General features: G+C 39.5%; 1 protein-coding gene across 5 annotated transcripts; it reads right to left on the bottom strand.

The window, feature by feature from the left end:
* Positions 1 to 510: 510 nt before the first annotated feature.
* On the bottom strand, positions 511 to 19,414 carry rbbp8nl (RBBP8 N-terminal like). Of its 5 annotated transcripts, none has more exons than XM_042492663.2 (14): positions 19,281 to 19,414; positions 16,000 to 16,088; positions 15,177 to 15,219; positions 13,492 to 13,587; positions 10,994 to 11,106; positions 9,549 to 9,624; positions 9,048 to 9,232; positions 8,891 to 8,934; positions 7,481 to 7,542; positions 5,802 to 6,525; positions 5,615 to 5,711; positions 5,467 to 5,528; positions 5,193 to 5,337; positions 511 to 4,124 (listed from the first exon to the last, which is right to left on the bottom strand). In XM_042492663.2, the coding sequence occupies exons 1-14, from the start codon at positions 19,283 to 19,285 to the stop codon at positions 4,063 to 4,065; spliced, it is 1,803 nt and encodes a 600-aa protein (XP_042348597.2). In that variant the 5' UTR covers positions 19,286 to 19,414; the 3' UTR covers positions 511 to 4,062. The 5 variants fall into 5 exon arrangements, with proteins under 5 accessions (XP_042348597.2, XP_042348599.2, XP_042348598.2 ...); XM_042492665.2 differs by having other exon boundaries at positions 5,467 to 5,525; XM_042492664.2 differs by having other exon boundaries at positions 9,048 to 9,229.
* Between the last annotated feature and the right edge of the window lie 3,695 nt (positions 19,415 to 23,109).

Raw genomic sequence — 23,109 nt, 5'->3', positions numbered from 1 at the left:
GTACACCTGAAAAAAGAAAAAATAATCTCACATTTAGAGTAAGTGTTAGCTCTTGCTGCCTAGTGATGAGGGCATCTATTCAAAAAAATGTTTTATATATTTACACAAAGTGGAAGAAGTGACTTTATTTAGCAGACTCTGTCACCTTGCTTTTATCTCCTCCATCCAGCCGGCTCACCACACGCTGTCACAGCTGTGAACGGAAATAAGTTGCAAAATATGTGCATTCTGAAAATGAAAAAGTGGAAGAGGAACATGTTTTTGTCTTTTCTTTTTTTTTTCTTTGTTGGTTACTAAAGATGGGCTGAGGGCAGGGGAGGTTTGGTGGTAAAAATAGCCAGGCGGTGTGAGAAGTGCCGGTAAAGCAAAGTGAATAAAAAAACGTAACATGACATTAGAACACTGTGTGATGAGTGTCGGAGGACTGAACATTTAGGCATTAGCAGGTGACTCTCAGACACTGTTTGCTTTGCTTAGCTGTAAGTGAAAATGGATCATTTGATAGAATAGTTTGTTTTTGTTTTGTTTTTTAATAAAGTGCATTTTAATCAAAAGTGTATGCTTAACCCTTTGTAACCTGAGCAAACTGGACTGGACTAGATTTCTTTTAAAAACATGGGAAGAGGGCAATGAGCACCTTTATAAGAACTGGCCCCAAAATTAGCAAAAGAAATAAATGAATAGAAAATAAAAAAATAAATAAAAACTTAAGGGAAAATTATCTGAAAATTAGCCAAAAAAGTATAGTAAAAAAATTTAAACAAACAAGAAAATTACCTCAAGAAAGTGCTAAAAATGTAAATTATTTTAAAAATAATTTTCTGTGACATCATTTTAAGTATATATTTAAAATAAATGTTCCCTCATTTCTAAAATCATATCTTCAAATCATATCCCATCCAACAATTTCCAGGTCATTTAATTATCAACTTTTACTTTTAAATTATTTTTCAAATTTTTTTTTTGAAATTTGCATGACATTTCTTGTCAAGTTGCTCTTTATGATTTTGTTTATGTGTTTTTGAAAGAAATCAAACCAATTTTCTCAGGTGTCAGAGGTTTAAAGATCAAAAGTTTATGGAAGTGACTTTTTTTTAGTATTTCAGAAAGGGGTACAGCACTGATAGTGCTGTTTTCTACAGAGGGACACTAGTAATGGTGATGGTGGTGAAGTGTTGAACTGTTCTTCAGCAAAGTACTTAACCTCCAAATTGTAAGTGTGTGTGAATGTTTATCTGCTGAGCTTTCATGGCAGCCTCAGCCACCAGTGTGTGAACGCTGCTTTGATAGGTCACTACTAGAAAAGGGTCATGCAAACTCAGTCCATTTTTCTGCATTAGCTATCGTTGTAGTGATCAACAGACCAAATGGCAGCCTCGAGGAGACTGAGCTGACACTATAGCTCACACTATCACTCCATCTGACTTGTGAAAATGGGCTGGTACGTGTTACAAAATGCGTGACTTTTCAAGTCAGACTGCGTCTTAGTTCACCGAACTATAAGCTGTGAAATAAAATGCTAACGGGCACATTAACATTTAACATTGTTTTCTTATATTATATATAATGTCAGATACACTCTAGGTAAAGTCCATCAAACGGGGCTCAGTGTGATGTAATCTTCTGTATAGATTTTTCCTAAATATTTTACCCTGTCTTTTGTCTTGCAATAAGAAAAGTATTTTACCCCTATTTTGAACTAAACATTGCATGGTGGGTGCAATTGTTGACTTCACGGTACTGCCATTTTGGAATGTAAACTGCAGATACGGAAGGATACCTAAAACGTAATATGAAGACGTAGAAGTCCACTGTTAGTGGCCACATGTGGCGGCTTGGGATGAGTATGCGTTGCATACCCAAAAGGCTTTGTAAATTTAAAAAAAAAAACAAAGTCCATGAAGAAAAAACACAAATGCAAAAGCCACAATGAAAGTGAGCATCAGTTTATGTTGACAATTAAACTGTTATTGCCAGCAGACTATCATTACATAATATTAATATTTATGTACTCTGCCATCTAGCAGTAGGCTATTATAAAAGCTAGCTATGCAAGTAAAATTAGAAAAACATAGTTTAACAATGTCTTTTAATAAAGCATACAAAATAAAATAATAATAATTTTTTAAAAAGTTGGTGATGTTACTTAATAGGATTAATTAAGCCTACGCTGTATACGAGACACAAAGGGTCTGTGTGTCATCCGTTTATTCAATTATTCAAGGAGATGATGAGAAAACAAATGTCTTTTTTCAATATCTGAAAGACAAAAAACAAAATTCTCTCTTTTGTCTTTCTCTTTTGTCTTGTCTTTGAGTTTCTTAGATGGAATTGAATAATGATATGAGCGGATAATACATGGACAACATAGCTATATTAAGGTTTATTTATGGTAACGCAAAGTAGCTCATGACTTTGGTAAGTGTCACTCGACAGATATGAAAAAATCATGCACTGGTTTCAATTGATGCTTTATCGCAAGGTTTTACGCTGTCTCCATGGTAACCACAGTCCCATTTTAATAAATATGAAAACACAAAAGATAAAGAATAATACTGTGCATTTGTGACAATCACAAAGCAAACGTAATTAACTAACAAAAAGTGTTCGGCTTAGCCCACTCTTCAAACGTGCAAGAACTTTCTCCTTCCACAAGTGTCTGCAACAGTTGCCTTTTGCATTTTTGTTTTACATGAATGTGTTTGTGTTCTTCAAATTTGCAAAGCATTTTGGATTTGTAGTTTAGTTTAAATGTCTCTGCCACCATGTCAGATAGATGAGTGACTGTAAGATATGGCAAAAACACGTCCAGTGAAGATAATGACTATTTTATGACATGAAAATTTGAAAATAGTAAAAACTTTTAGCTTTAAAGTAAAAGAGTAAAAAACGGTGCTTTCAAATGCACTTACAATAGGATCAAATGTTTCTTGCTCTCTGCTTTGGGAGGCGTCTCTGCTTCATCATTTTATGAACATAGTGGAGTTGAAATGCAGGTCAAATTTGGACTTTCCAAGTACTTTCCAAAAAAAGGATGAAGCTGCAAATGATCTCACTTCCTCTCAGTCCTCATTTAGATTTTATGGCCCACATCATGGCACACATCATGTTTTAGTGCTTATTTTCAGCCACAGTAGGCACCTGTTCTCAGCCAAAAAGTGTAAGAAGGAATAAAAAAGAGCAGGTGGCCAGAAACACGACTCCAAATTAATGTAAAGTAATAAAAGTTGCTCCATGTCTGCCGGTGTTAATAATAATTAATTTGTTAGCTGTTAACCTCAACTTCATAAGGTATAAGTAGGCTAAGGCTGGTTTCACACAGCACACGTCAGCGGTGCTTGACTGCAGGCTCGCCGAACTGCTGCGTGTTTCGTGCTTGTGGTGTTCACACATGCAGCGTTGTTGCAACGCTGTTGCAACGTTGCTGCTGAGTCGCTGCCACGTTGCTGCCACGTTACAGCATGCTTCTATGAGTTGTGTATTTCTATATTTATAAGCACAAATTCCACTCGTTTATCAAGCCGTACAAGCTCCCACATTACCGACAACATTGTCCTGTAAATGTTTCAAAATAAAATGCCTTGTATCAGCAACTGATGGGATTCTGTCCTCAGAGGGCTTTTGTTTTGAAAGGAAAGTAAGGGAAGTTGCAGTAAAACAGATGTTTTTGTATTTCCTCATCTCTGTGACAGAGAGAGACTTTTAAACTGCAGTAAAAGGTGTTCTAGAGTCAATTTAATCATGAAAACACCATTTTCACTGTTTATTTCTGCTGACAAACCTGTGCATCATGCAGAAAAAATCTTCGAGCCACCGTTTCTCTAGATGTGCTGCAGCTGAGACGCAGCTGACAAACGCTGCTTAGGCGGGCAGTGTGGATGCTCTAACTTGATAACATGGGCGCCGAATTAAAAAACAACACGTTCAGCACTGCTGACGTACGCGCTGCTGTGTGAAATGGGCCTAAGTGTTTACAGGTTGCTGTGCTGCCCCCAGGTGGCTCAAACAATCACTTGATGCAGGTTTGAGTGACATCACCAAGTCAACATGAGATCACACTCTTTAGCAAGAGCTCTTCTCCTCAGCTCTGACTGTGATTTTGATCTTCCTCTCCTGGTGGATGTCTGTAAAGGAAGAAAAAGGAGATTGTTTCAAACAGTTTCTTTTGGTGAGGAAGCAACAGTGACCAGCAAAAAGTGAGATTTTTATGATGGTTACTTTTGTAAAATAAAGACTGGACAGGGGAAAGTAGACAGCAGAAGTCAAGTAATTATTACCTGCAAAGTCAGTCTTAAAACATAGGTTTGGTCACAAGCCCATTGTTATTCCAAAGGCGTTAAATACTATCGCTTTTGCAGTGATTTTGGTGTAAGATCCTAAAACCACCTCTCGCATCTGCATGATATGCTGCTGGATGTTGTTAGTTGAGCATGTGGCTGTGCAGAGCCATTGGGGTTACTATTATATGCTGCAGAATGGCACTTGCTGCAGCAGCACAGTGTGTGGACAGGTGGCGTCAGGTGGCAATACAATTGGATGACATCACAGCAGCGGCATCCCACAATGTCAAAAACAGACACAGAAGGATACTTAAAGCATAATATGTAAAAGCAGACATTCCCTGCAAAGCAGCAACGTGCGATGACTTGGTATGGGAAAGTGTTGCCAACAAATATTAAGTGAGGGGTCTGGGGGTCGTTTCCTAGGAAATATTAAGCATCAGGCACTACCTTTACTGCATTCTAGGGGCTATTTTATTAACCAATTTGTCGTGGAAATGTATTTATTTAAAGGAAAACACAAAATTTAGGTTCTAATTCAAAATAAATCAATACGGAACATAATGCAGTAAGTCTCTGAGGCATTCTGTGTTGTTTTCCAATATTTATTCTCCTGTTGATCAACAATTCCCATGTTAAACCTGCTGAGTCACCACAAACTTAGGCTGATTTGAGGCATCCATCCATGGTTCGGAGGCACCAATGTGGATGATGTTTGTACGGTATTTAAGGGATGTTGATCTATCACTAAAATATCATACCTGTGTCCGCAAAACAAAAAAATTAAATCTATGTGCTCCAAAATGGTAAAAATTCCTGATGCATAAAGCTTCAGAAATGTAATTTTACTTGAGGATCACACCCAAAGAAAGAAAGAAAGAACAAGAACTTGAAATGTGAACTGATGCTTACTGTCTGACTCAGAGTCTCTATCAGTTTCCGTCTCCACTGATGCCCTCTTCCTCTTGCAGCCCTGGCTGCCTTCTAGTCCTGAAACACTCTCCTTGTCATCCTGCTCGTCTGAGCTGCCTCCCCGCTCAACTGCCGGTGACGACGACTATGATGAGACAGACGAAGGTTCACAATAGAAAGTAATCTTCATTTCAAGTGAAAATAACCATGTGGACATTTTGAAATTGGATGAGTGCCTCAACCGTAACCTCTTGGTTGGCTTGATTGACCTTACCTTGCCATTTGATGATAAGGATTCTTGCATCGCCGGATTCAGAGTCTCCAGCACCACTACTGCTACAGACACATGACACCATGAGTATTTTTCACCTGTAAATATATGGATGAGCACACGCTGACCCATATGAATCTAAGCTCCTCACCTGGACGTAATGATATTGTGAGGACAGGCACCTTTTTCCCGTTGCTTTGTTCCATCTTTTCAATCACCTCCTCTTCCTGCTCTTGATCTGTGATTACCTGCAAATACCAGATCATTATATAATGAATTTTATTAGAACCTTCTTAACCATCACTCCCATGCCTTTTATTCTTGCCAAGTCATATTACCTTGTGGTTACGGTCGCTGGTAGACTCTTCCTCTTGTTGTTTGATTGGTGAGGTAAGGGAGGATGAGTCAGGGGCAGCCGGACAGGGTGTTGATATTGGTCCAAGTGCCTTCCCATCCTTGTCAGGGCTCCTCTGTTCTTTCTCCCCACCTTGTAAGGCTAAAGGTGAATCATCTCTTGGCGTTTGGCTTGATTTGGCTTTTCCTCGATCAGATAGGTCCAGAGGCCCCTCGTACGCCTCTCTAAGCCTTTCCCCAGCGACCACCTCAGTCTTGGTTGGTGGAAGCTCCTTTTTCTCCTGCAGTTTACTTTGACTCTCCATCTGCTCTGATGGACTTCTCAACCTGAACACCACAGTTGGCTCTTTGGAAAGGGGCTGGGAGAAGTTCTGTTTGTGCCAGGGAGACCCAAACATTGGCCCTCTGGAACTGGCATATTGGCTTGTTGGGATCAGGTTGGGAAAGCGTGGCAGGTTTGGTTTGGTGGAAGGTTGCACCCCCAGGCTGGTCCCTGCAGCCTCAGTGACCCAGTCAGAGGACTCAGGTAGGGGCCAGGGGAGAGTAACATGGCTGCTCTTGATCGGTTGAGGACGGCAGGGGACAGGAGCATGGAGCACATGTCTGCTAGGGTTCACCTCTCTGCTGTTTGAGGAAGAAGAATTCTTAAGGAGGAGAGCCTGAGGATGAGTGGAAGGTCGCTGGTCCAGTCCTTCAACAGTCTGAGCTCTAAGTTATGAGAAACAGAGGCCAGGTGGATAGGGAGAGGTTACAAGGTCCCTGCAGGTCATTAGGCCTCAATGTTGACGCTCAGTATGTTTACATGCAAAGTTAAATGGAGCTATGGTTACAGCACAATTAGGCCATTTAATTGGACTACGGTCCTTGTCCTAGGATACAAACATTGGGGTAGAATCAATTTATTGATAGAAGTATGTCCGACTGACACGGTAGGTGGGCATATGCTCCCTTGCAGCGAGTTGCTATTGGACCTTCTTCAAATGTGTCACATACCAAACAAATTAGTGAGCGGAAAATTAACTGCATGTCAGACAGTTAAAAATGTATGGTTCTTGCTCTAGCCTTCATCATGTTGATACCATCGTCTTGCTTTGTTTTTTTCCCTTCTTCTTTGTCTTTTGTTTTTCCGGCTTTCTTCTATGAATTTATGCTGTTCGACTTCCAGGTCAAGGCCAAGCACGGGGACTATGGAGAATGTGTATAACGCCTAGAGCCGATCAGGTCTGATTGAGACGTATACTTCCGAGAGGAAATCAACCCCACACCACATTATTAAGGTGAGTTCGAGAAATTCAACTTAGTACAATTTCAGTCAGACTAACATGTTAATATATATATAAAAGTCCAATTTTAGTCGGACTAACACAATGATTTGACTTTTTCTAACAATGTGTAAACAAACTGACTAATGCAATAATGTAACAGCAATTAGATTACTTTCTGTGGTAACAAGTAGTTAGGTAGTCCAAAAAGACTTAAAACTTTGATATGAACAACTGAAGCTGAAGACTGACTTTTGGTAGTTACCCTTTGGCTCCCAAAACAAATACATACTTTTTAATAAACCCCCCCTAGTCATTGATTTGCTCTATTCACTGTTCCATATAGTCTTTTACAGATGCAAACAGCCTGGTTTGCTACTTCCAATGTCCCTCTGTCTTACCTCCTTTCTCCAACATGGGTTACACTATGCTCTGTCTTCCAGGAAAGAGGCTTGTATGACTCCTGTAAGGTTGAAAAGGGCAGAAAACAAAAGAAATGACCAAATGACCATAGTTTGACATTTTGTAAACAAAAAAGATGCTCTCCTTCTGAGAGTTAGATGACAAGATGGATACCAATCTTGTCTGTGTACGCTAAATATAAAGCTACAGCCAGGAGACAGATGGCATAACTTAGCATAGAGACAAGAGACAAGGAACCCAACTAACCTTGCTCTCTCTAAATTATTTTTAATTGTCTTAAGACTTTTTTGAGGATGACATAATGAGTTTCAAAGATATTTATTCAAGAAAGAAAAAGCATTTTGCTGTAAAACTGCTGAAGTATAATAGTGTTTAAATATGTCATTAGTACGTTTACACTGGGTGTTTTTACAGGTTTCTCTCTTGCTGAAGCAAGATGCCTGTGTGTTTCATACTGGTATGTACTCACACAAGCAAAGGGTTTTGCTGATTCTTTCAATTCCCAGCTGATGAAGAGACCAGGAGTTGTTGGATAAAACACATTAGGTGATATAACATAACATTTGTGTATGGAACGTGTCTAAGTCACCTAGTTTGCCAACTCGCGAGTGTTGGTGACATTTGCGAGATAAGAGATGTAGTTCACTGAGCATTTCCACACAAAACTAAATACTACTACAACAAATCTTACACCCCTTTCCCACTGAAATTAACGTGTGCATGCAGGTTTTTTAAACAAGGCTGCATTTCCACTGCCGCCAAAATCCCCGCTGGAGAGCGAGTCTGCCTTTTGTGTCAGCTAGCATTTGTGTGTGTTTTTGTGTTGGTGTGTTGGTGTGACGCCACAGACGGGCCGGAGAACAGGTTAACAAGAGACCGCAGAAGGGAAAGAGGTTTTGAATACTTTTCAGTCATTTTTTCTTTTTATTTGTCTCTTACTTATTAACTCCCTTTTCACACTCGGTGCAGGCTAATTTGAAACAAAGTTTTAGGGCAGCTTTTAGCCAGATGTTAGCAGGTGATAGCATTTTTTTGTGCAGTGGGAATGAGACTTAAGACAAACTGTGACTTTCTTGAGTTACAAAATAATCTTTTAATTTGACAAACATGATAGGTGGAGATCATGGCACAATTTAAATGGGCCCAAAAATGATTTTTCTCTTGCTGTTGACAACTGAACATATTTTTCTAAGATAAAGTCCTATGGGGGACTCCAGAAAGGAGGAACTTGGTTTCTCTGAGAGTGGTGTTGAGCCTCATGCCTTACTCTCAGCAAGAAAGCAAACATTAATTTTTCCCACTATGTTCAATATATTTGACACGCATTAGAGACCATGTTAGAACCTGTATTTAAACGTCCACGAGAGTGAGCTGATGTGGAAACTTACAAAGTGGCTTCTGCTCATCCCTCTGAGCTGTCTGTGTTCAGATTCTGTTTGATCACAAACAAAACACAAACATGAACTTATGTTAAAATCAATGCGTGGCAATCAACACTTAAACATGCCCAAACATTTCCTCCACTTGGCTTTTCCTCATCCTCACCTTCAGTTCTTTGCTCTACCTCAGCTTTCACTGCAACATTGCCCTCTGCTGGCTGGTTACCGGCCCTGCTGGTTGCCATAGTGATGAGGGCCACAGGTCCCGAAGGGGGTGAAAGGTCAGGGGAGCTGTTTACTTTGACCTCTGCGGTGATGCTGCTATTCGAGGAGTGGTCGCTTTGACCTCTGCTACACACACACACACACACACACACACACACACACAAACACGCAATGATTGTGTGAAAAACTGCAGACCACAGTCAATTCCTGGAGTTGGCAGTGAGATCTTTTTTGAAAGGTGATTATTATATTGGTCATACAATCAACATTTGTTAATATTCTGAAATGAAAATAAAACAGTCCCCACACACACACACACACACAAAAACAGTAGTCACACATTTGAAGAATACTTTGAGAATAATTTTCAAGCCTCTTCTACATAGAAGATTAAAGTTGACTCATCCTAATACTTTGTAATAATCAAAAATTATATACTCACTCAAGTGATGCTCTTACATTCCTTAGCTCATCTCTTAGTTTCCTGTTTTCCTTTTTCAGGTTGTTCATCTCTCCCGCTGCAAAACAGACCACAAGTCATGATCAGAGCACTTCAGAAAAAAGCTGTCTTTAAAAATGCCCTTTGCAAAATTCAGAGCATATGAGTTGACTGATTTTCAATACGGAGATGGCTGAAACAGTAACACATTCTCGTCCCAAGTCATTACATGTTGCCACTTTGAAGGGGACTTCCGCATCTACCTATAATGCTCTAGTTATCTTTCTGCATCTGCTGCTGACGTTCCGGGATGCCACTATCTTGATGTCAACACACGCACATGGTGGGATGACGCTGCATATGGTTATGTTTAGGCAACAACAGCACTTGGAAGCCAATGTTGGAATGCCAGCAAACGCACATGCTGGCACGGATGATTAGGATTAGGGGAAGGAGGCACATGGTAAGGTGGAGGAAAAAAATCATCGCATTTAGACAGGAGGAAAACACTGGACTCCTGCATGAAGGTCCAGGGTTTGTTGAACCCTTTCACAGCTCCTACCACCCTTTATATTAATTGTTTTTGGCAGTGTTTCAACCCAGTGCCATCCTGTGGCATAACATGTGGATGCGTCAGGATCCGTCCAGCCGCATTCTTAAGTGAAACTGCCCATCCAGGTATCAGGCTGTGGCGGTAGGTACCATCTGGCCTTCCAGCGGCATATAATAACACCACCACCGGTTCTGTCCGGCCATGCTCTCCGCTGGAGCATATCATGCAGATGTGAAAGGTGGCTTTGGCATCAGGATCATACACTGAAAGCACTGTAAAAGCTGTGAAATTTGCAGACTTTGAAATGAGAATGGGCTGGAGACAGCTGCTAGCAGCAAATGGTGCTAACTCCATAAACAGTGTTAAACATTGGTGACAGTGCTGCCACAGCTAATGGTGTTAACCAGGGGGAAATTAGAGGGTGGGTGCTACACGTCCATGATGACGCTGTGCAAATATCCGTGGTAACTGCCACATGAGCACAACGCAGATTGATGGCGATGTGCTAGTTGATGGGATACAAACATGCAGCTGGACCAGCTTACCACAACAAACCACAGAGAAGCTCAGATGAAAACACACACAGAAGTTGCCGGACTTCATTCTCTGCTCTGGACGGTATTATTTCATTACATCTTTGCATGGCAAACAGCGATTTGCAGCTCTATTAATGCTCTGAATGTTGCATACAGGCACCTTAGTATTTGTAGCGGAATGAAAAAACATGGATAAGAGGTTAAAAGAACGTTCTACCAAATGCCAGAAGGCAAGGAAGACATACGAAATGAAGGAAACTAACCCATGTTTTGTGACACAAGGCTGATAAGAAATGTGACACAAGAGACTAGTGAAGGATGACAAATGGGTGTAGGGCTGGATCACTGATTTGAAATACCCAGAAGAGAGATGTGCTGGAGGCTCTGTATCTGCGAGGCTTCAAATTCCTGCTGTCTTCTCTTGGCTACCTCCTGAGTTACTGTACATCTGTCACACAGCCCCGCTCTTAACCTGCACAAGCAGCAGAAAACCACACAACATCACAAACAGACCTGAAAGGTGTAAAAAACACACTATAATACACATAATAGTTATGTAAAAGTACCAAATGCATCACCTGTACAGTTTAACACACATTTAATGGCCGATTATATGCACATTTTGAAAGACGTAACACTTTTTTTTTCAAATTATAATTATTAAATTGCATACTTGCTTAAAGGTGCAACTTAAAATACTTGGCCACATGCTTCAAACTCTGAAGGTCAGTATAACACTGCTATTGTCTAAACTTCTCGTGTGGCAGTTTTAGCAAGACCATATCAGCAACAAGCAGCCACACCACTTAGCCATTTAGAATAGTGTGGTTTGGGTTGTCATCCATTGTAATGCCTGTCCTTTGGGTGTCCCTTAGCTTTTCAAAAGTCTTTGCCGAAAAAACTCTGGACTTGATTTTATGTTATGGACCCTGGATTATCTGGCTCTAGGCATATTTATCCAACGCCTGAATAGGGTGCTCCAGGAATGATATTTTATTATTACTACATTTTTTTTGCAGGGCAACCTAGAAGTTAGTGTCACCCTGGATCCAAATAGCCCATGGGATTTTTCCATTGTCTTTTGGGTTTGCAGAAAATAAGCTCTGTAGCAAACAAAAGTTTATGATATTTACATGTTTTGTTTAATAAGATTTTCCTTAATAATGAACACTACTTTTATGACCTTTGAAGTGCGCAATCACTAGAAGAAAAAGATAACATAAGGCCACAAACAAACTACACCCAGGCTGCATAACTTCAAAGTCAACACCACAGTGAGACTGTAAAGCCATGTTTGGCATGCTGGGGTTCTGTAGTCTCATTTAGCCATTCTTAGGTAACCACCTTTTTAAAGATACTTAAAAGATTCAAAATTGAAAAAGCAGGGTATTTACAGATGTATTTTATTTCGTATAACAAAACCAGGCATCAAAATACAGAATATTACCAAAAACACCATTGATTTTGAGGCAAAAGGGGAACCGGGAAGTTCAAAGATGCCAATTCATTTCTGGTTTTATGGACATATTCCTGCTCCACTCTATTGAGATAACGATCTAAGATCACAGACTTGAACCAGCAAGAAAGAGTAAGCCTGCAAGCTATCTTATCCCATCTTGACAGTAACACCCTGAAGTGTCTGACCTAACCACACCGGTATAATAGCTTTCAGACCTTTGATTGTCTGAAGGAGGGGGAAGTCAAGAACATAAAATTATCGATAAAGTTTACATCAGGGGAGATAGCAGGTTTCTCAAAACATGAAAAACTATTACTGAACTTAACTTCTTAGTCCTGTCTTGATGGACTGAAGGCAAACTGGACACCACAGTGACTCACTATCGCCTCTCAAGGTAAAAGTGGTATTACAAGACAGAACAAGCTGGGGCTAGCTAGTTAGTATGCTAATTTCAGTAGATATCCTTGCTACAGATGTCTTTAGCGTAATGTCAGAACTGTTTCTAAAATTCTGTCCATATCTTACACATTACACCTTTCACTGACCTGCCATAGCCGTGGTCCAGTATGACCAGCATTTTGTGGTGGCTAATGTTAGCAAAATATCAAAGATATGACTGTGTTACTGAAGCAGGGTTCCTACAGCTTATGGCAAGACTTTGAGACTTTTTAAGACTTTTAAAGCCACTCAGAATTAAGTTTAAGACCAGTTTATTTATAACCAAAACTGAACAAAACTGAATTGACAATTTTATTTTGCCGAAATGTTTATTTGAACAAAAAATATGATTTTTTTTGTCCAGTGAAATAGTTAGATTATCTATGTCAAATGCTGGAAAAATAACCATTTCTAGAGTGGAGCACATGGAAGACAGTGAACATATTATATAATCTTAAAGGTATCCATTTAGTTTACCAACAGAAATGGGAACTATTGAGCATTTCCGGACGATTTTGTGTTTTCTAGATAATTTTGTGTTTCTCAATTTGCATGTAAGATTCAACTGCTTGGATTCCCATTATGACAAGTTTAAGAAAAATAATTTTTTTAAAATGATTTAACAAAAACCAAATAAAAACAAAACAAACAAAAGATGTTACCAATTATTTCAAGATTTTACAATGCAATGCTTAAAAAAAGATCCATAAATCCTTTTTAAGTCTTTTGAAAGATTTCAATGCCTTTTAAGACTTTTTAAGGATCTGTGGGAACCCTGTGGAGTACCCTTCACTTGTGTTACCATACTATATTTTAGTATTTATTTCCATTATCCAATTTTGAAAATCAAACACAAACGGATGTTTTGCAGCTGTAATACTGTACACACAGACGTACACAGACAACCATATACATGCTGTAATTCAAATTTAAAACAAAAGCTGAATGTAACCTTAGTACCTGTTTTCCAGAGTCTTAATGTTTTCGGTGAGTAATCTCTGCTGTTCTTTCATCTGCTGGTTTTTGGTGAACAGCTCCTCCATTCGCTTTGTATCACTATTTGCATGTATGAAGCAAAATGACACACAAACACGCACCGAGCACGTACACACACAAACACAAACACAAAACAAGAATTACTGTCAGATCCTTATATCAATCTGATAACGCATCACACTTTCTATGATCAATGAGATACAGCATAATACCTCATCTCTGGAATATTCACTATTAAACAATAGTCAAGCAGGCAATACTTTGTAAGGTTGGTTCATTTATTGTCTATTTCCTTTCAGTTCCAGGTAGGTTATCAGATAATTTCTGTATGTATAAGTCTTAAGGACACAGTATTAAAAGTGTGATTACATTCAAAATTTTACTTAAGCAAAAGCACAAAATTAACAAAATCTCATTTAAGTACAAATTCAAAATTGTGGAGATGACAGCAGAGTTTAGGAGGAACCCCACTAACACTGCTTGATCACCATACTATGTCTGCTCTGGAAACCTTCAGGTTTCTGGGATCGACCATCTCCTACAACCTAAAGTGAACTTCAAACATCCATGGACTGTCCATCTTAATAAGATAATGAATTTGGTATAGAGCCACAACTGGTGGAACACTCAATACGTTTACATGCACAGTTAAGTGGAGCTATGGTTATAGCTCAATCAGGCAATTTAATTGGACTGTCCTTCCCCCAGTATACTAGCACCGCAGAAGAATTGACTTATTAACAGGAGTATGTCCAACTCCACCACAGTAGGTGGCGATATGCCCCCTTTCAGCTGATTGCTATTGGACCTTTTTCCTGTTGACCCATTACGTCACATATCAAACAAGTTAGCAGGCAACAAACCGGTTGAATGTTGAGCGATGACAACATGGATAACTTCTCATTGCTTTACATTTTGTACCTACTTTATGTTTTACTTGGTACCTTTGTCTTGTTTTGTTTTCTTCCCTTCTTCTGCTTTTGTTTTTCTCTGCTTTCTGCTACGAATATATGTTGTCAAAGCCAGGCGCATGGACTAGGTAGCATGGGCACAACACCAAGGCCAGTTTAGGTCAGGTTGAGGTGTATCCATGAAAGATTAAATAGACCTCCAACAGCATTATCTAGATGTGTTAGTCTAACTTCGAGAAATGTGAGTACAATTTTACTTGAACTAACATGTTTACATATATTTTTAAAGTTCAGTTTTAGCCAGACTTACACAATAACTTAACTATTTTTAATATCATCCAAATGTACTGAATGTTTTGATGGTGATGAAATGATTTCACTTGCTTCTCCAACATTCAAAACTGTCTCCAGGACTTCCTTAAATGAACTCCCAGAATGCAGACAATCCCACTCCTTTGCCAGTTGTTTTTTTTCTACTAGTTCTAAGGAGAAACAAATCACAGACTTTGTGACTCTACCAGACTGAATTACTTGTTGCAACATGAGCACCTGTACAAACTAAACATGGATGCAAACAGGGCCCGGTGCAGGGCCAGTATGACTACCTGCCTTCCTGGTCCACAAAAAATTCAGGCCTGTGCATGACTCCCACTAAAGTTGTGTTTAGCTAAACTTGATTATCTTGTCAGCGTTGTCTAAACATGATCTTGTAGAGACCTCAGGGAGGTGAAGACTCACCAGCCCTTCTTGTTGGAAAGCTCTTGGATTTTCACCTGCCACCCTGGAAGTCAAAAACACATTACAACTGGTTTTAATTCTTGAGAATTACATGATATACTCCTTGTGTTACAGTTATATCAGAATTTTTGTCTTTTTTGCCCCCATTAACTGTGGTGTTTTCATGATTACCAAGCGTAACGGTGTTGCAATTGCTGGTATTGTATTCACCTCCTGAGTCTGTGCATGCCTTATTATGGCATAAAGTGGTCCTGGAGCCACCTATTGCAGCTTGAGTATCAGCCAAGTATATGAGTATTTCACCAGGTGTTTATATGTTGGTCTGTCTCTCTGTGGGTAAATTCGGCATTTTTATAAGATGAGTTTACATAAACCTTTTCATGGTTTTCATTCATGGTTCCCAGAGGATGAATCCTAATAAATCTAGGGTCAACATTGTATTGCCATTTGTGACCTTGAGTGCAATGTCTTAAAAACTATCATGTTGGATTGTTTTGGATTTGGTTCTCATATTCATGCTCCCTACAAGGTGAATTGTATTTATGGTCCCAAGAGGATGAGTCCCAGTAACGTAAAGGATCCTTACCCTAGAGCCATAATAAAGTATTTTTTTTACTTACGAAGAGAAGTGTATCATTTGCACAGACAATCATAGTTCCAAGAGGTTGAATACTACTAACTCTGGTGATCTCTTTACTATTCCTGAAGTGCCATAATGAGATTGGCAATTATAGTGACTGAAATGTCTCAAAAACTATTGAATGGATTGTCCTGGTCTCCTATCACTGTATTACAGGTGGAATGATGTCTTCGTTCAGCTTACCCTCCACTTCTCGCTCGTGGACCTCCCGTAGTTTGAGGAGGAGGCTGTTGAAGCACTCCATTGGTGATCTCCTTTGCCCCTGAGCCTGACTGTACAAAAACAAAGACAAAGAAAATGTTCTTCTATATTTTTCATGGATTGAATGAAATTGTATTGAACGCTTCAAAACTGAAATTTCCTCTGAGATGTATGAGACTAATATTTCAACTTTTCACACAGCCTACATCCAACACTTTTACTCTACAACAACACTTCAAACTGCTAGAAGAAACATTGTAAATCAGTCAAGAGTTATCAAGGGCTCGAACGTTATAGCCTGAGGACTATGTTGTGTTAAGGACACGCAGCACAATACACTTTGCTGGTGCTGCACTTTCCTAAGCCATCCTTGTTACACAAATGTGGGAGAAAATTTGGTTGTTATATCGAGGTTGATTGAAACTAGTTAGACTGGTTGTGCAAGGTCTGGGACTTAAGTCTGCAGTTTGTATTTCAAGTGCATGAAACACAGCTTTTACTGTTTGTGTTTGCTTATGTGACTGTGTTCATCACACGGTGTCAGTTTAAACTGTTTATCCACTTTTTGCAAAGATTAGTAGCCCACATAATGAGATCACTTGTTTATTGAAAGTGTCAATGCAAAATGAATCATTTACATGCAAAGTGAAGTCCTTAATGTGTGCCACAATTCACTTCTGTTTCACTACTCACTCACACACACACACACACACACACACACACACATACACACAAAGACATGATCACCTATAACTCGAAATACATGTATTGAAAACTATTTAGCATGTTGATCAGTGTGGATCAGGCTCTGTCGACATGTCAGGATACGTCAGGAAAGTGGCTGTTTAGATCACATCAGCAGAGCAAGAAAAGACCTGTCTGCTTTTATGTGCCCGCTCTGCTGTCTCCAGATCATCACACACACACACACACACACACACACACACACACACACACACACACACACACACACACTAGCTACCTAAGTGTTTTCCTAAATTTTCCCTTTTGCGTCACCAGAAAGTCAAAGCTTTTACTTATTTGGTGAAGTATATCAACAGCTACAGGATGTATTTGCACAAACCTTTGCACATTCATGGTTCCCAGAGAATAAACCCTTCTACCTCTACTAGTCCCTTGACTATTCCTCTAGTGCCAACATTAGATTATCATTTATGGTACTGTGTGGCATGTCTCAAGAACCATTGTATGGATTATTTCTGATGTATTAAACATATTAATTACTTCCTTAAGATCAGTTGTATTCATTGTCCCCCGAGGATGAATCTTATTGACCTCAGTGATACTCTGACTTTTCTTCCAGAGTCACAATAAAGTCAAAGGTCTTTTTTACGTATGAGGTGAAGTTTGCAGCATTTGCATCAACATTTGCAGAAAGTTTTGCACAGACATTCATGGTACCCAGAGAATGAACCCCTCTACCTCTAGTGATCCCTCGACTATTCCTCTCATGCCCAGATGAGATTGACATTTATGATATTGAGTGAAATGTCTGCAGAAGTATTGTATAGATTATCTTGGTTTTGGTACATGTTTTCATGTTGCCTGTAAGATGAAGTGTATTAATCCTATGAACTGGTATCAGCATGAGATCGACAATTGTGATCTTAAGTGAAATGTCCAGACAACTATTGTTCTGTATTGGGTACTGATATTCATGCTCCCTACAACTGGAATTGTATTTATGGTCCCCAGAGGATGAATCATTGTCACTTAAAGGAATCCCTGACATTTCATCTAAAGTCACAAGAAAGTAAATTTTTACTTATGAAATTAAGTACATAATTTGGGAAAACTTTTTTCCTGACATTCATGATACCTAAAGGATAAATAATACTAACTCTGGTAATCTCTTGACTATTTGGCTTGTGCCAACAAACAACAAAATGTTTTAACATTTGTGGTTTTGAGAAAATGTCCATCCACTATTGGATGAATTGCATTAACTTTGGTGATCCCCTGACCTTTCATTTAGTGCCATAATCAAGTTCAAATTTCAACCAAATGAATTTTAACCAAATTCCTGCAAAATTACTGATGGCTCCATCAGGCCTAACTTTTGTTCAGTGCTTATATTAGCATGTTAATGCAGTAAACTAAGTTGTCACTGACTCTAACTGTTGTTGTGTAGTTACATTGTATTTCCAGTAGTTACTACTGATGCTACTGTATTACCTTTCTCCCACTATTAAGAGAAGAATTACCACATTATGTGTAAATATGCAGTCCTGGATACTACACACCTTTAGAGAGATACGGGCTGTGCAGATAAGAACGTGGCTGCATATCTCACTGCTGCAGCTTTAATGTAAGCCATTCTCAAACACCTCCCATCGGCTCAGAGGTTTGTTGTTGATTGAAACCAAGCTTGAGTTGTGAGACAAAGTTTTGTTGTTGAGACTTCCCTCACTGCTGTCACACAATATCAGCAGATGCTGTTTTGAACAAACGGAGCAGTCAGGGTCTAAAAAATGTCATTGAATTGCTTTCAACACTCCTGTGGCTTCTCATTGTCACCTTGTCTGACAAATAATGTGACTGGAATGATTATCAGTGGAGAGTGACAATAAGTGAACTAAGTCACTTTTTACTGTGACAACCACAAAAAAATATGTATCGACAGATTATATATATAATGATAAAGGTGGAATGACTGTCTGTTATACTTCTGAATGAGCTCCACCCTTACACGCGCACACACACACACACACACACACACACACACACAAGCTTATAAAGACATATTACACACACACACACACACACACACCCACACACCCACACAGACACTTATGAAGACATATCTTGTCTCCAATGTCCTCAATGATCCCTGAGCACATGTATAACTGGTTTGAAAGTTGATCTATTGCACATTGTATTTGCTTAATTAAATACCTTATATTTTTCATATTATTGACAAGCCGCTTTATACTTATTTAATAAGGACTTCATGCTGTATTGTTAATGTATGCCTTGGTATATTTGATAACAACACTGTGTGAAGAAAATGTGGTAACTGACCTTAATACTCCACACACACACACACACACACACACACAGACACACACACACACACACTATTGACCATGAAAGGCCTGATAAGGCCATGATCATTTCTGTATATCAGCTCAGTCCGTGCCCTCACTGCCAGCGGCACATACCTGCACCCACTCTACCCACCTGTCAGCCAATCTCATCTGGCCCTTGGGCAACAACTCAAAGCTTAATCAATGGTAACTCACGTCATACAGCCGAGGACTCCTCACGCCGCTCACTTGCTCACACTTGAGAGATGGACTGAGTGATACGGAGGCAGAGGAAGAGAATGAAGAGAAATGAAGAGAAAGAGAAGAGAATGAGGCAAGGGAGAACGCCCCACACCCTCCCCTCTCTCATCTCTCCACCCCAGAAAACCGGTCGGAGCTGTCGTCCCCTTAAGGAACACAAACAGTGACGCCTGGGCAAGTTCTCCCTTGATATTCCAGTTTCCCACATAACCAGTTAAACCGGCTCCATAAAGCCCTGTGGGGATAGAGGGACAAAACCGATTGGGAAACAGAAAACTGAATGCAGAGGCCTGCAATGGCACTCTGAAATCATAGGCTACAGAAACATGACGGTAAAATTAAGATCAAAGGATTTTTATCTATGAATAAACTTAAAACTGGTGTGATTCACAACCCTCGAGCGTGGCAATGTGATAAAAGACAAGTATAAAAGACTCATTATGTCCTAAACTTTAACATACCTACTTAACAAACACATGGAAGCTTGACCCAGAGATTGTGATCCCCCACTTGGAGTGTGATGATAATTATCGTATCCATTGTTGTCTAATTTGCAGTTAAAACTCATATCTTGAGTTCTGTCTTTTTATATATGCTAAAGTTCATATACACTCACTATACATTACATATAGGCAGCTGTGCATGTGTGGGAAACAAGCCATAAAGCAGGGTGCGGTGGACCCGATGACAGTGGCACTGGTATGTAAATTTGACAAAAAACAATAGACAATGGCGATGGCAAGCGTGTTGTCTTTGAAACAAGACATGATGCATGCTTAATGTGAAAAACGCCATTTCCTGATTCCTGAACCAGATTCCTCCTAACCGGCCTGACAGGACAGAGGCAGCATCGTCATCAGCGCCATCGTCATCCTCTTTCTCTTCCTTCAAAGTGCCACTCCTTGTTGTTACAGGGACCAAAAATATCTACAGTCAAAAGGCAAGAAAGTTTTCACTTATTTAATGCACTGAAGTAGTGGTGATGTTCCAAGCTGTGATGAAGAGCTGTGTTGCTCGAAATAGCACTTCTACTTTGATGCATTAAATTCATGAAAACTGGAGCCTTGTAGTGTGTGAGCCATTTTTTTTGCCTTTGTACTTTTCACTAGTTTGATTCAGCAACTGCTCCACATTTAGATTGGATGTGCATAAATACTTTTGCTTCTGTATACCAGAATTATTTACACCTATGCATACAATAGATGCCATGATAGACATTGAACATAACAATAAAGTTACAATGCAGAAGTTCAGAATGACAATAAAGACCTTTATGACAAATATGGATACGGGAATGAGTAGGAAAAAACCTCTGGGCACTACCAAACAGTTGGACCTGAGCCAACCTATTTTCCCTCCTTCATAAAGACCTGGAATGTGGACAAACTATACAAACAGTCATTGTTCCAGCACAGCATACACACAGAGGAAGGAGATACAAGAGACGAGGCTGAATCTCTTGAGGATGGAGATAGAAGTACTCTTGAGGGAGGCCAGAGGGAGAGAGAGAGGCTCAAGACTGACAGGAAATACTTAAAAGAGAGAACAAAGGAGGGGAAGACGGGGAAAGAGAGGTACAAGGGAAAGAAATAGAGATGTAAATGCAGCATAAACGCTAATGTGCTTGTGCCTGTTGGACAACAAACAAAGGCTTAGAGAGATGTACTGTTAACAAGACACCTAGGCCCAAACATCTGTCTGAATTGACCACGTTTATTGTTGAGATGTCAGTATAAAAGACAAACAACTAGGAAGCGACACAAAACAATCCAAAAGAGATGCCAAATGGCCACAAAGAGACACAAAACGACCACAAAGAGATGCAAAAAGACCAAGAAGAGCTGCAAAAAGAGCACAGAGATGCCAAGAGACCACAAGAGATGCAAAGCTAACACAAAGATGTGCAAAACAACTACAAGGAGACACAAAACAACCACAAAAACAAGCAAAACCATACCAAAGAGACACAAAAAATACCCAAAATAAGTGCAAAAGGACAACAATGAGATGCAGTATGATTACAGAAGCACAAAACAAACACTAAGATATGTAAAACGTCCACAAAATGAGAGACAAAAGAGACACAAAATGACCATAAAGATGAGGCACAAACATCCACTAAGATATGCAAAGGAACTAAAAAGTGACACGAAACAACCATAAATGTGTAAAAAACAAACACAAAGAGACACAAAATAACAACAAATATTAAAAAAACAACCACAAAGACACAGAAATGCCCCTGTGAGACACTAAACAACCACAAAGAGATACAAAATGGCCACAGAGAGACACAAAACAATGACAAAGAGGCACAAACACCCAATAAGATGTGCAAAAGCAACCACAGAGTCCCAAAACAACCATAAACGTGCAAAACAACCACAGAGATTCAAAACAACTATAAAGATGTGCAAAACAACCACAGAGTCCCAAAACAACCATAAACATGGGCAAAACAACCACAGACATGCGAAACAACTATAAAGATGTGCAAAACAACCACAGAGACCCACAACAACCATAAACATGTGCAAAACAACCACAGACCCACAACAACCATAAACGTGCAAAACAACCACAAAGACACAAAACAACCATAAAGATATGAACACAAAGAGAAACAAAATGACATTGTGAACTAAAATTGAAAATGTGGTAATCTAAGATGATTTAGTTTTCCAGTTTTAGTTTTAAATTCTTGCTGCAGTATTCTGAACTTCTCTCCCACGGATGCCAATAAAGTTGGCTTGAATTGAATGCCTCATTTACTAGTGTAATGTTTAAATTTATCCACAAGAGGGCCCAGTTGGACCTTGAAGCAGAGGGGGGCTCAGCACAATATTATTGAGACCTTTAAGTTCATGATGACCCCAGATTTTCCCATACTCCTCTAAATCAGTGCTTGTAATAGATTGAGGGTGAAGCAGTTTGGGTGGTTTGGGAAGTTGAGCAGGCGACCATGAGTGGAGTGTGTACAGAGTCATCTGGGGGTGAAAGGTCAAGCCTGCAAGTCATCGCTGTCCTTTTTTACTCCTCTGCAGATAACTCCTTACTTCCTTGCCTCTTGGTGCTCAATTGGAACATTCTTTTAGTATGAAAACATGATGAAAAAGCTGCAAAAATTGTAAAAATGTCCCACATCTAAGGGATTTTCTAGGAAGAATTCTAAGATTTTATGAATACCTCGCATTTGATTGTGATACTTCTGTGCACAGTTCAGTAAATATAAAGTGCAATGTTTATTTTCAATTCAGTTTTAGGTTGTGCAGTCATAAACTGACAGGGGGAAGTGCAGTGCAGTTCAGTATAGCTGGTTGTCTGTTTAACACAGCCAAGCCAGAGGAACATGAGTAACATGAACAAACAGAAAGCTTCAACTTCACAATCCTATCAGAATATGTGTGTATTTTACAGGGTGAGTCTGTCTCAAGGGCTTTCGGGTACAATAACACAGACCTTAGCTAAGTCTGTGAGTGTGTGAATGTGGGTGTGAGAGTGTGTAAGTGTGTTTGCTTGTCTGTGCTGATGTAAAAAGTTAAATCTGGTCATGGAATAACTTGGCCTTCACTGTTAGTGATACATTGAACAAACTGCACTGCAAATTATAGTGAGAACATTTTAGATATAACATTTTTTTTCCCTTGAAACAAGCAAGTTTGGTTGGTCAGTGGGTCCACTACTTTCATCCAAACAGAAATACCTATCATCTATTGGACTGGCGTGAAATGTTGTACAAGTAATCATGTTGCTCAGATGATGCCGATCACCTGGCCTTTCGTGT

The sequence above is a fragment of the Plectropomus leopardus genome, chromosome 9 (assembly GCF_026936395.1).
Source record: "Plectropomus leopardus strain MGB_pleo_1.0 chromosome 9, ASM2693639v1, whole genome shotgun sequence".
Lineage (NCBI taxonomy): Eukaryota > Metazoa > Chordata > Actinopteri > Perciformes > Serranidae > Plectropomus > Plectropomus leopardus.
The sequence above is the reverse complement of the archived record's forward strand: the minus strand, read 5'-3'. Positions and strand labels throughout refer to the sequence as shown.

Excerpts from the sequence above, each read along its gene's own strand:
- rbbp8nl (XM_042492663.2), bottom strand. Across the intron at positions 11,107-13,491 it reads ATTAAGACTCTGGAAAACAG|GTTAAGAGCGGGGCTGTGTG; the intron begins GTACTAAGGTTA and ends CTGCTTGTGCAG. Across the intron at positions 7,543-8,890 it reads GGATGAGCAGAAGCCACTTT|GAGTCATACAAGCCTCTTTC; the intron begins GTAAGTTTCCAC and ends TCAACCTTACAG.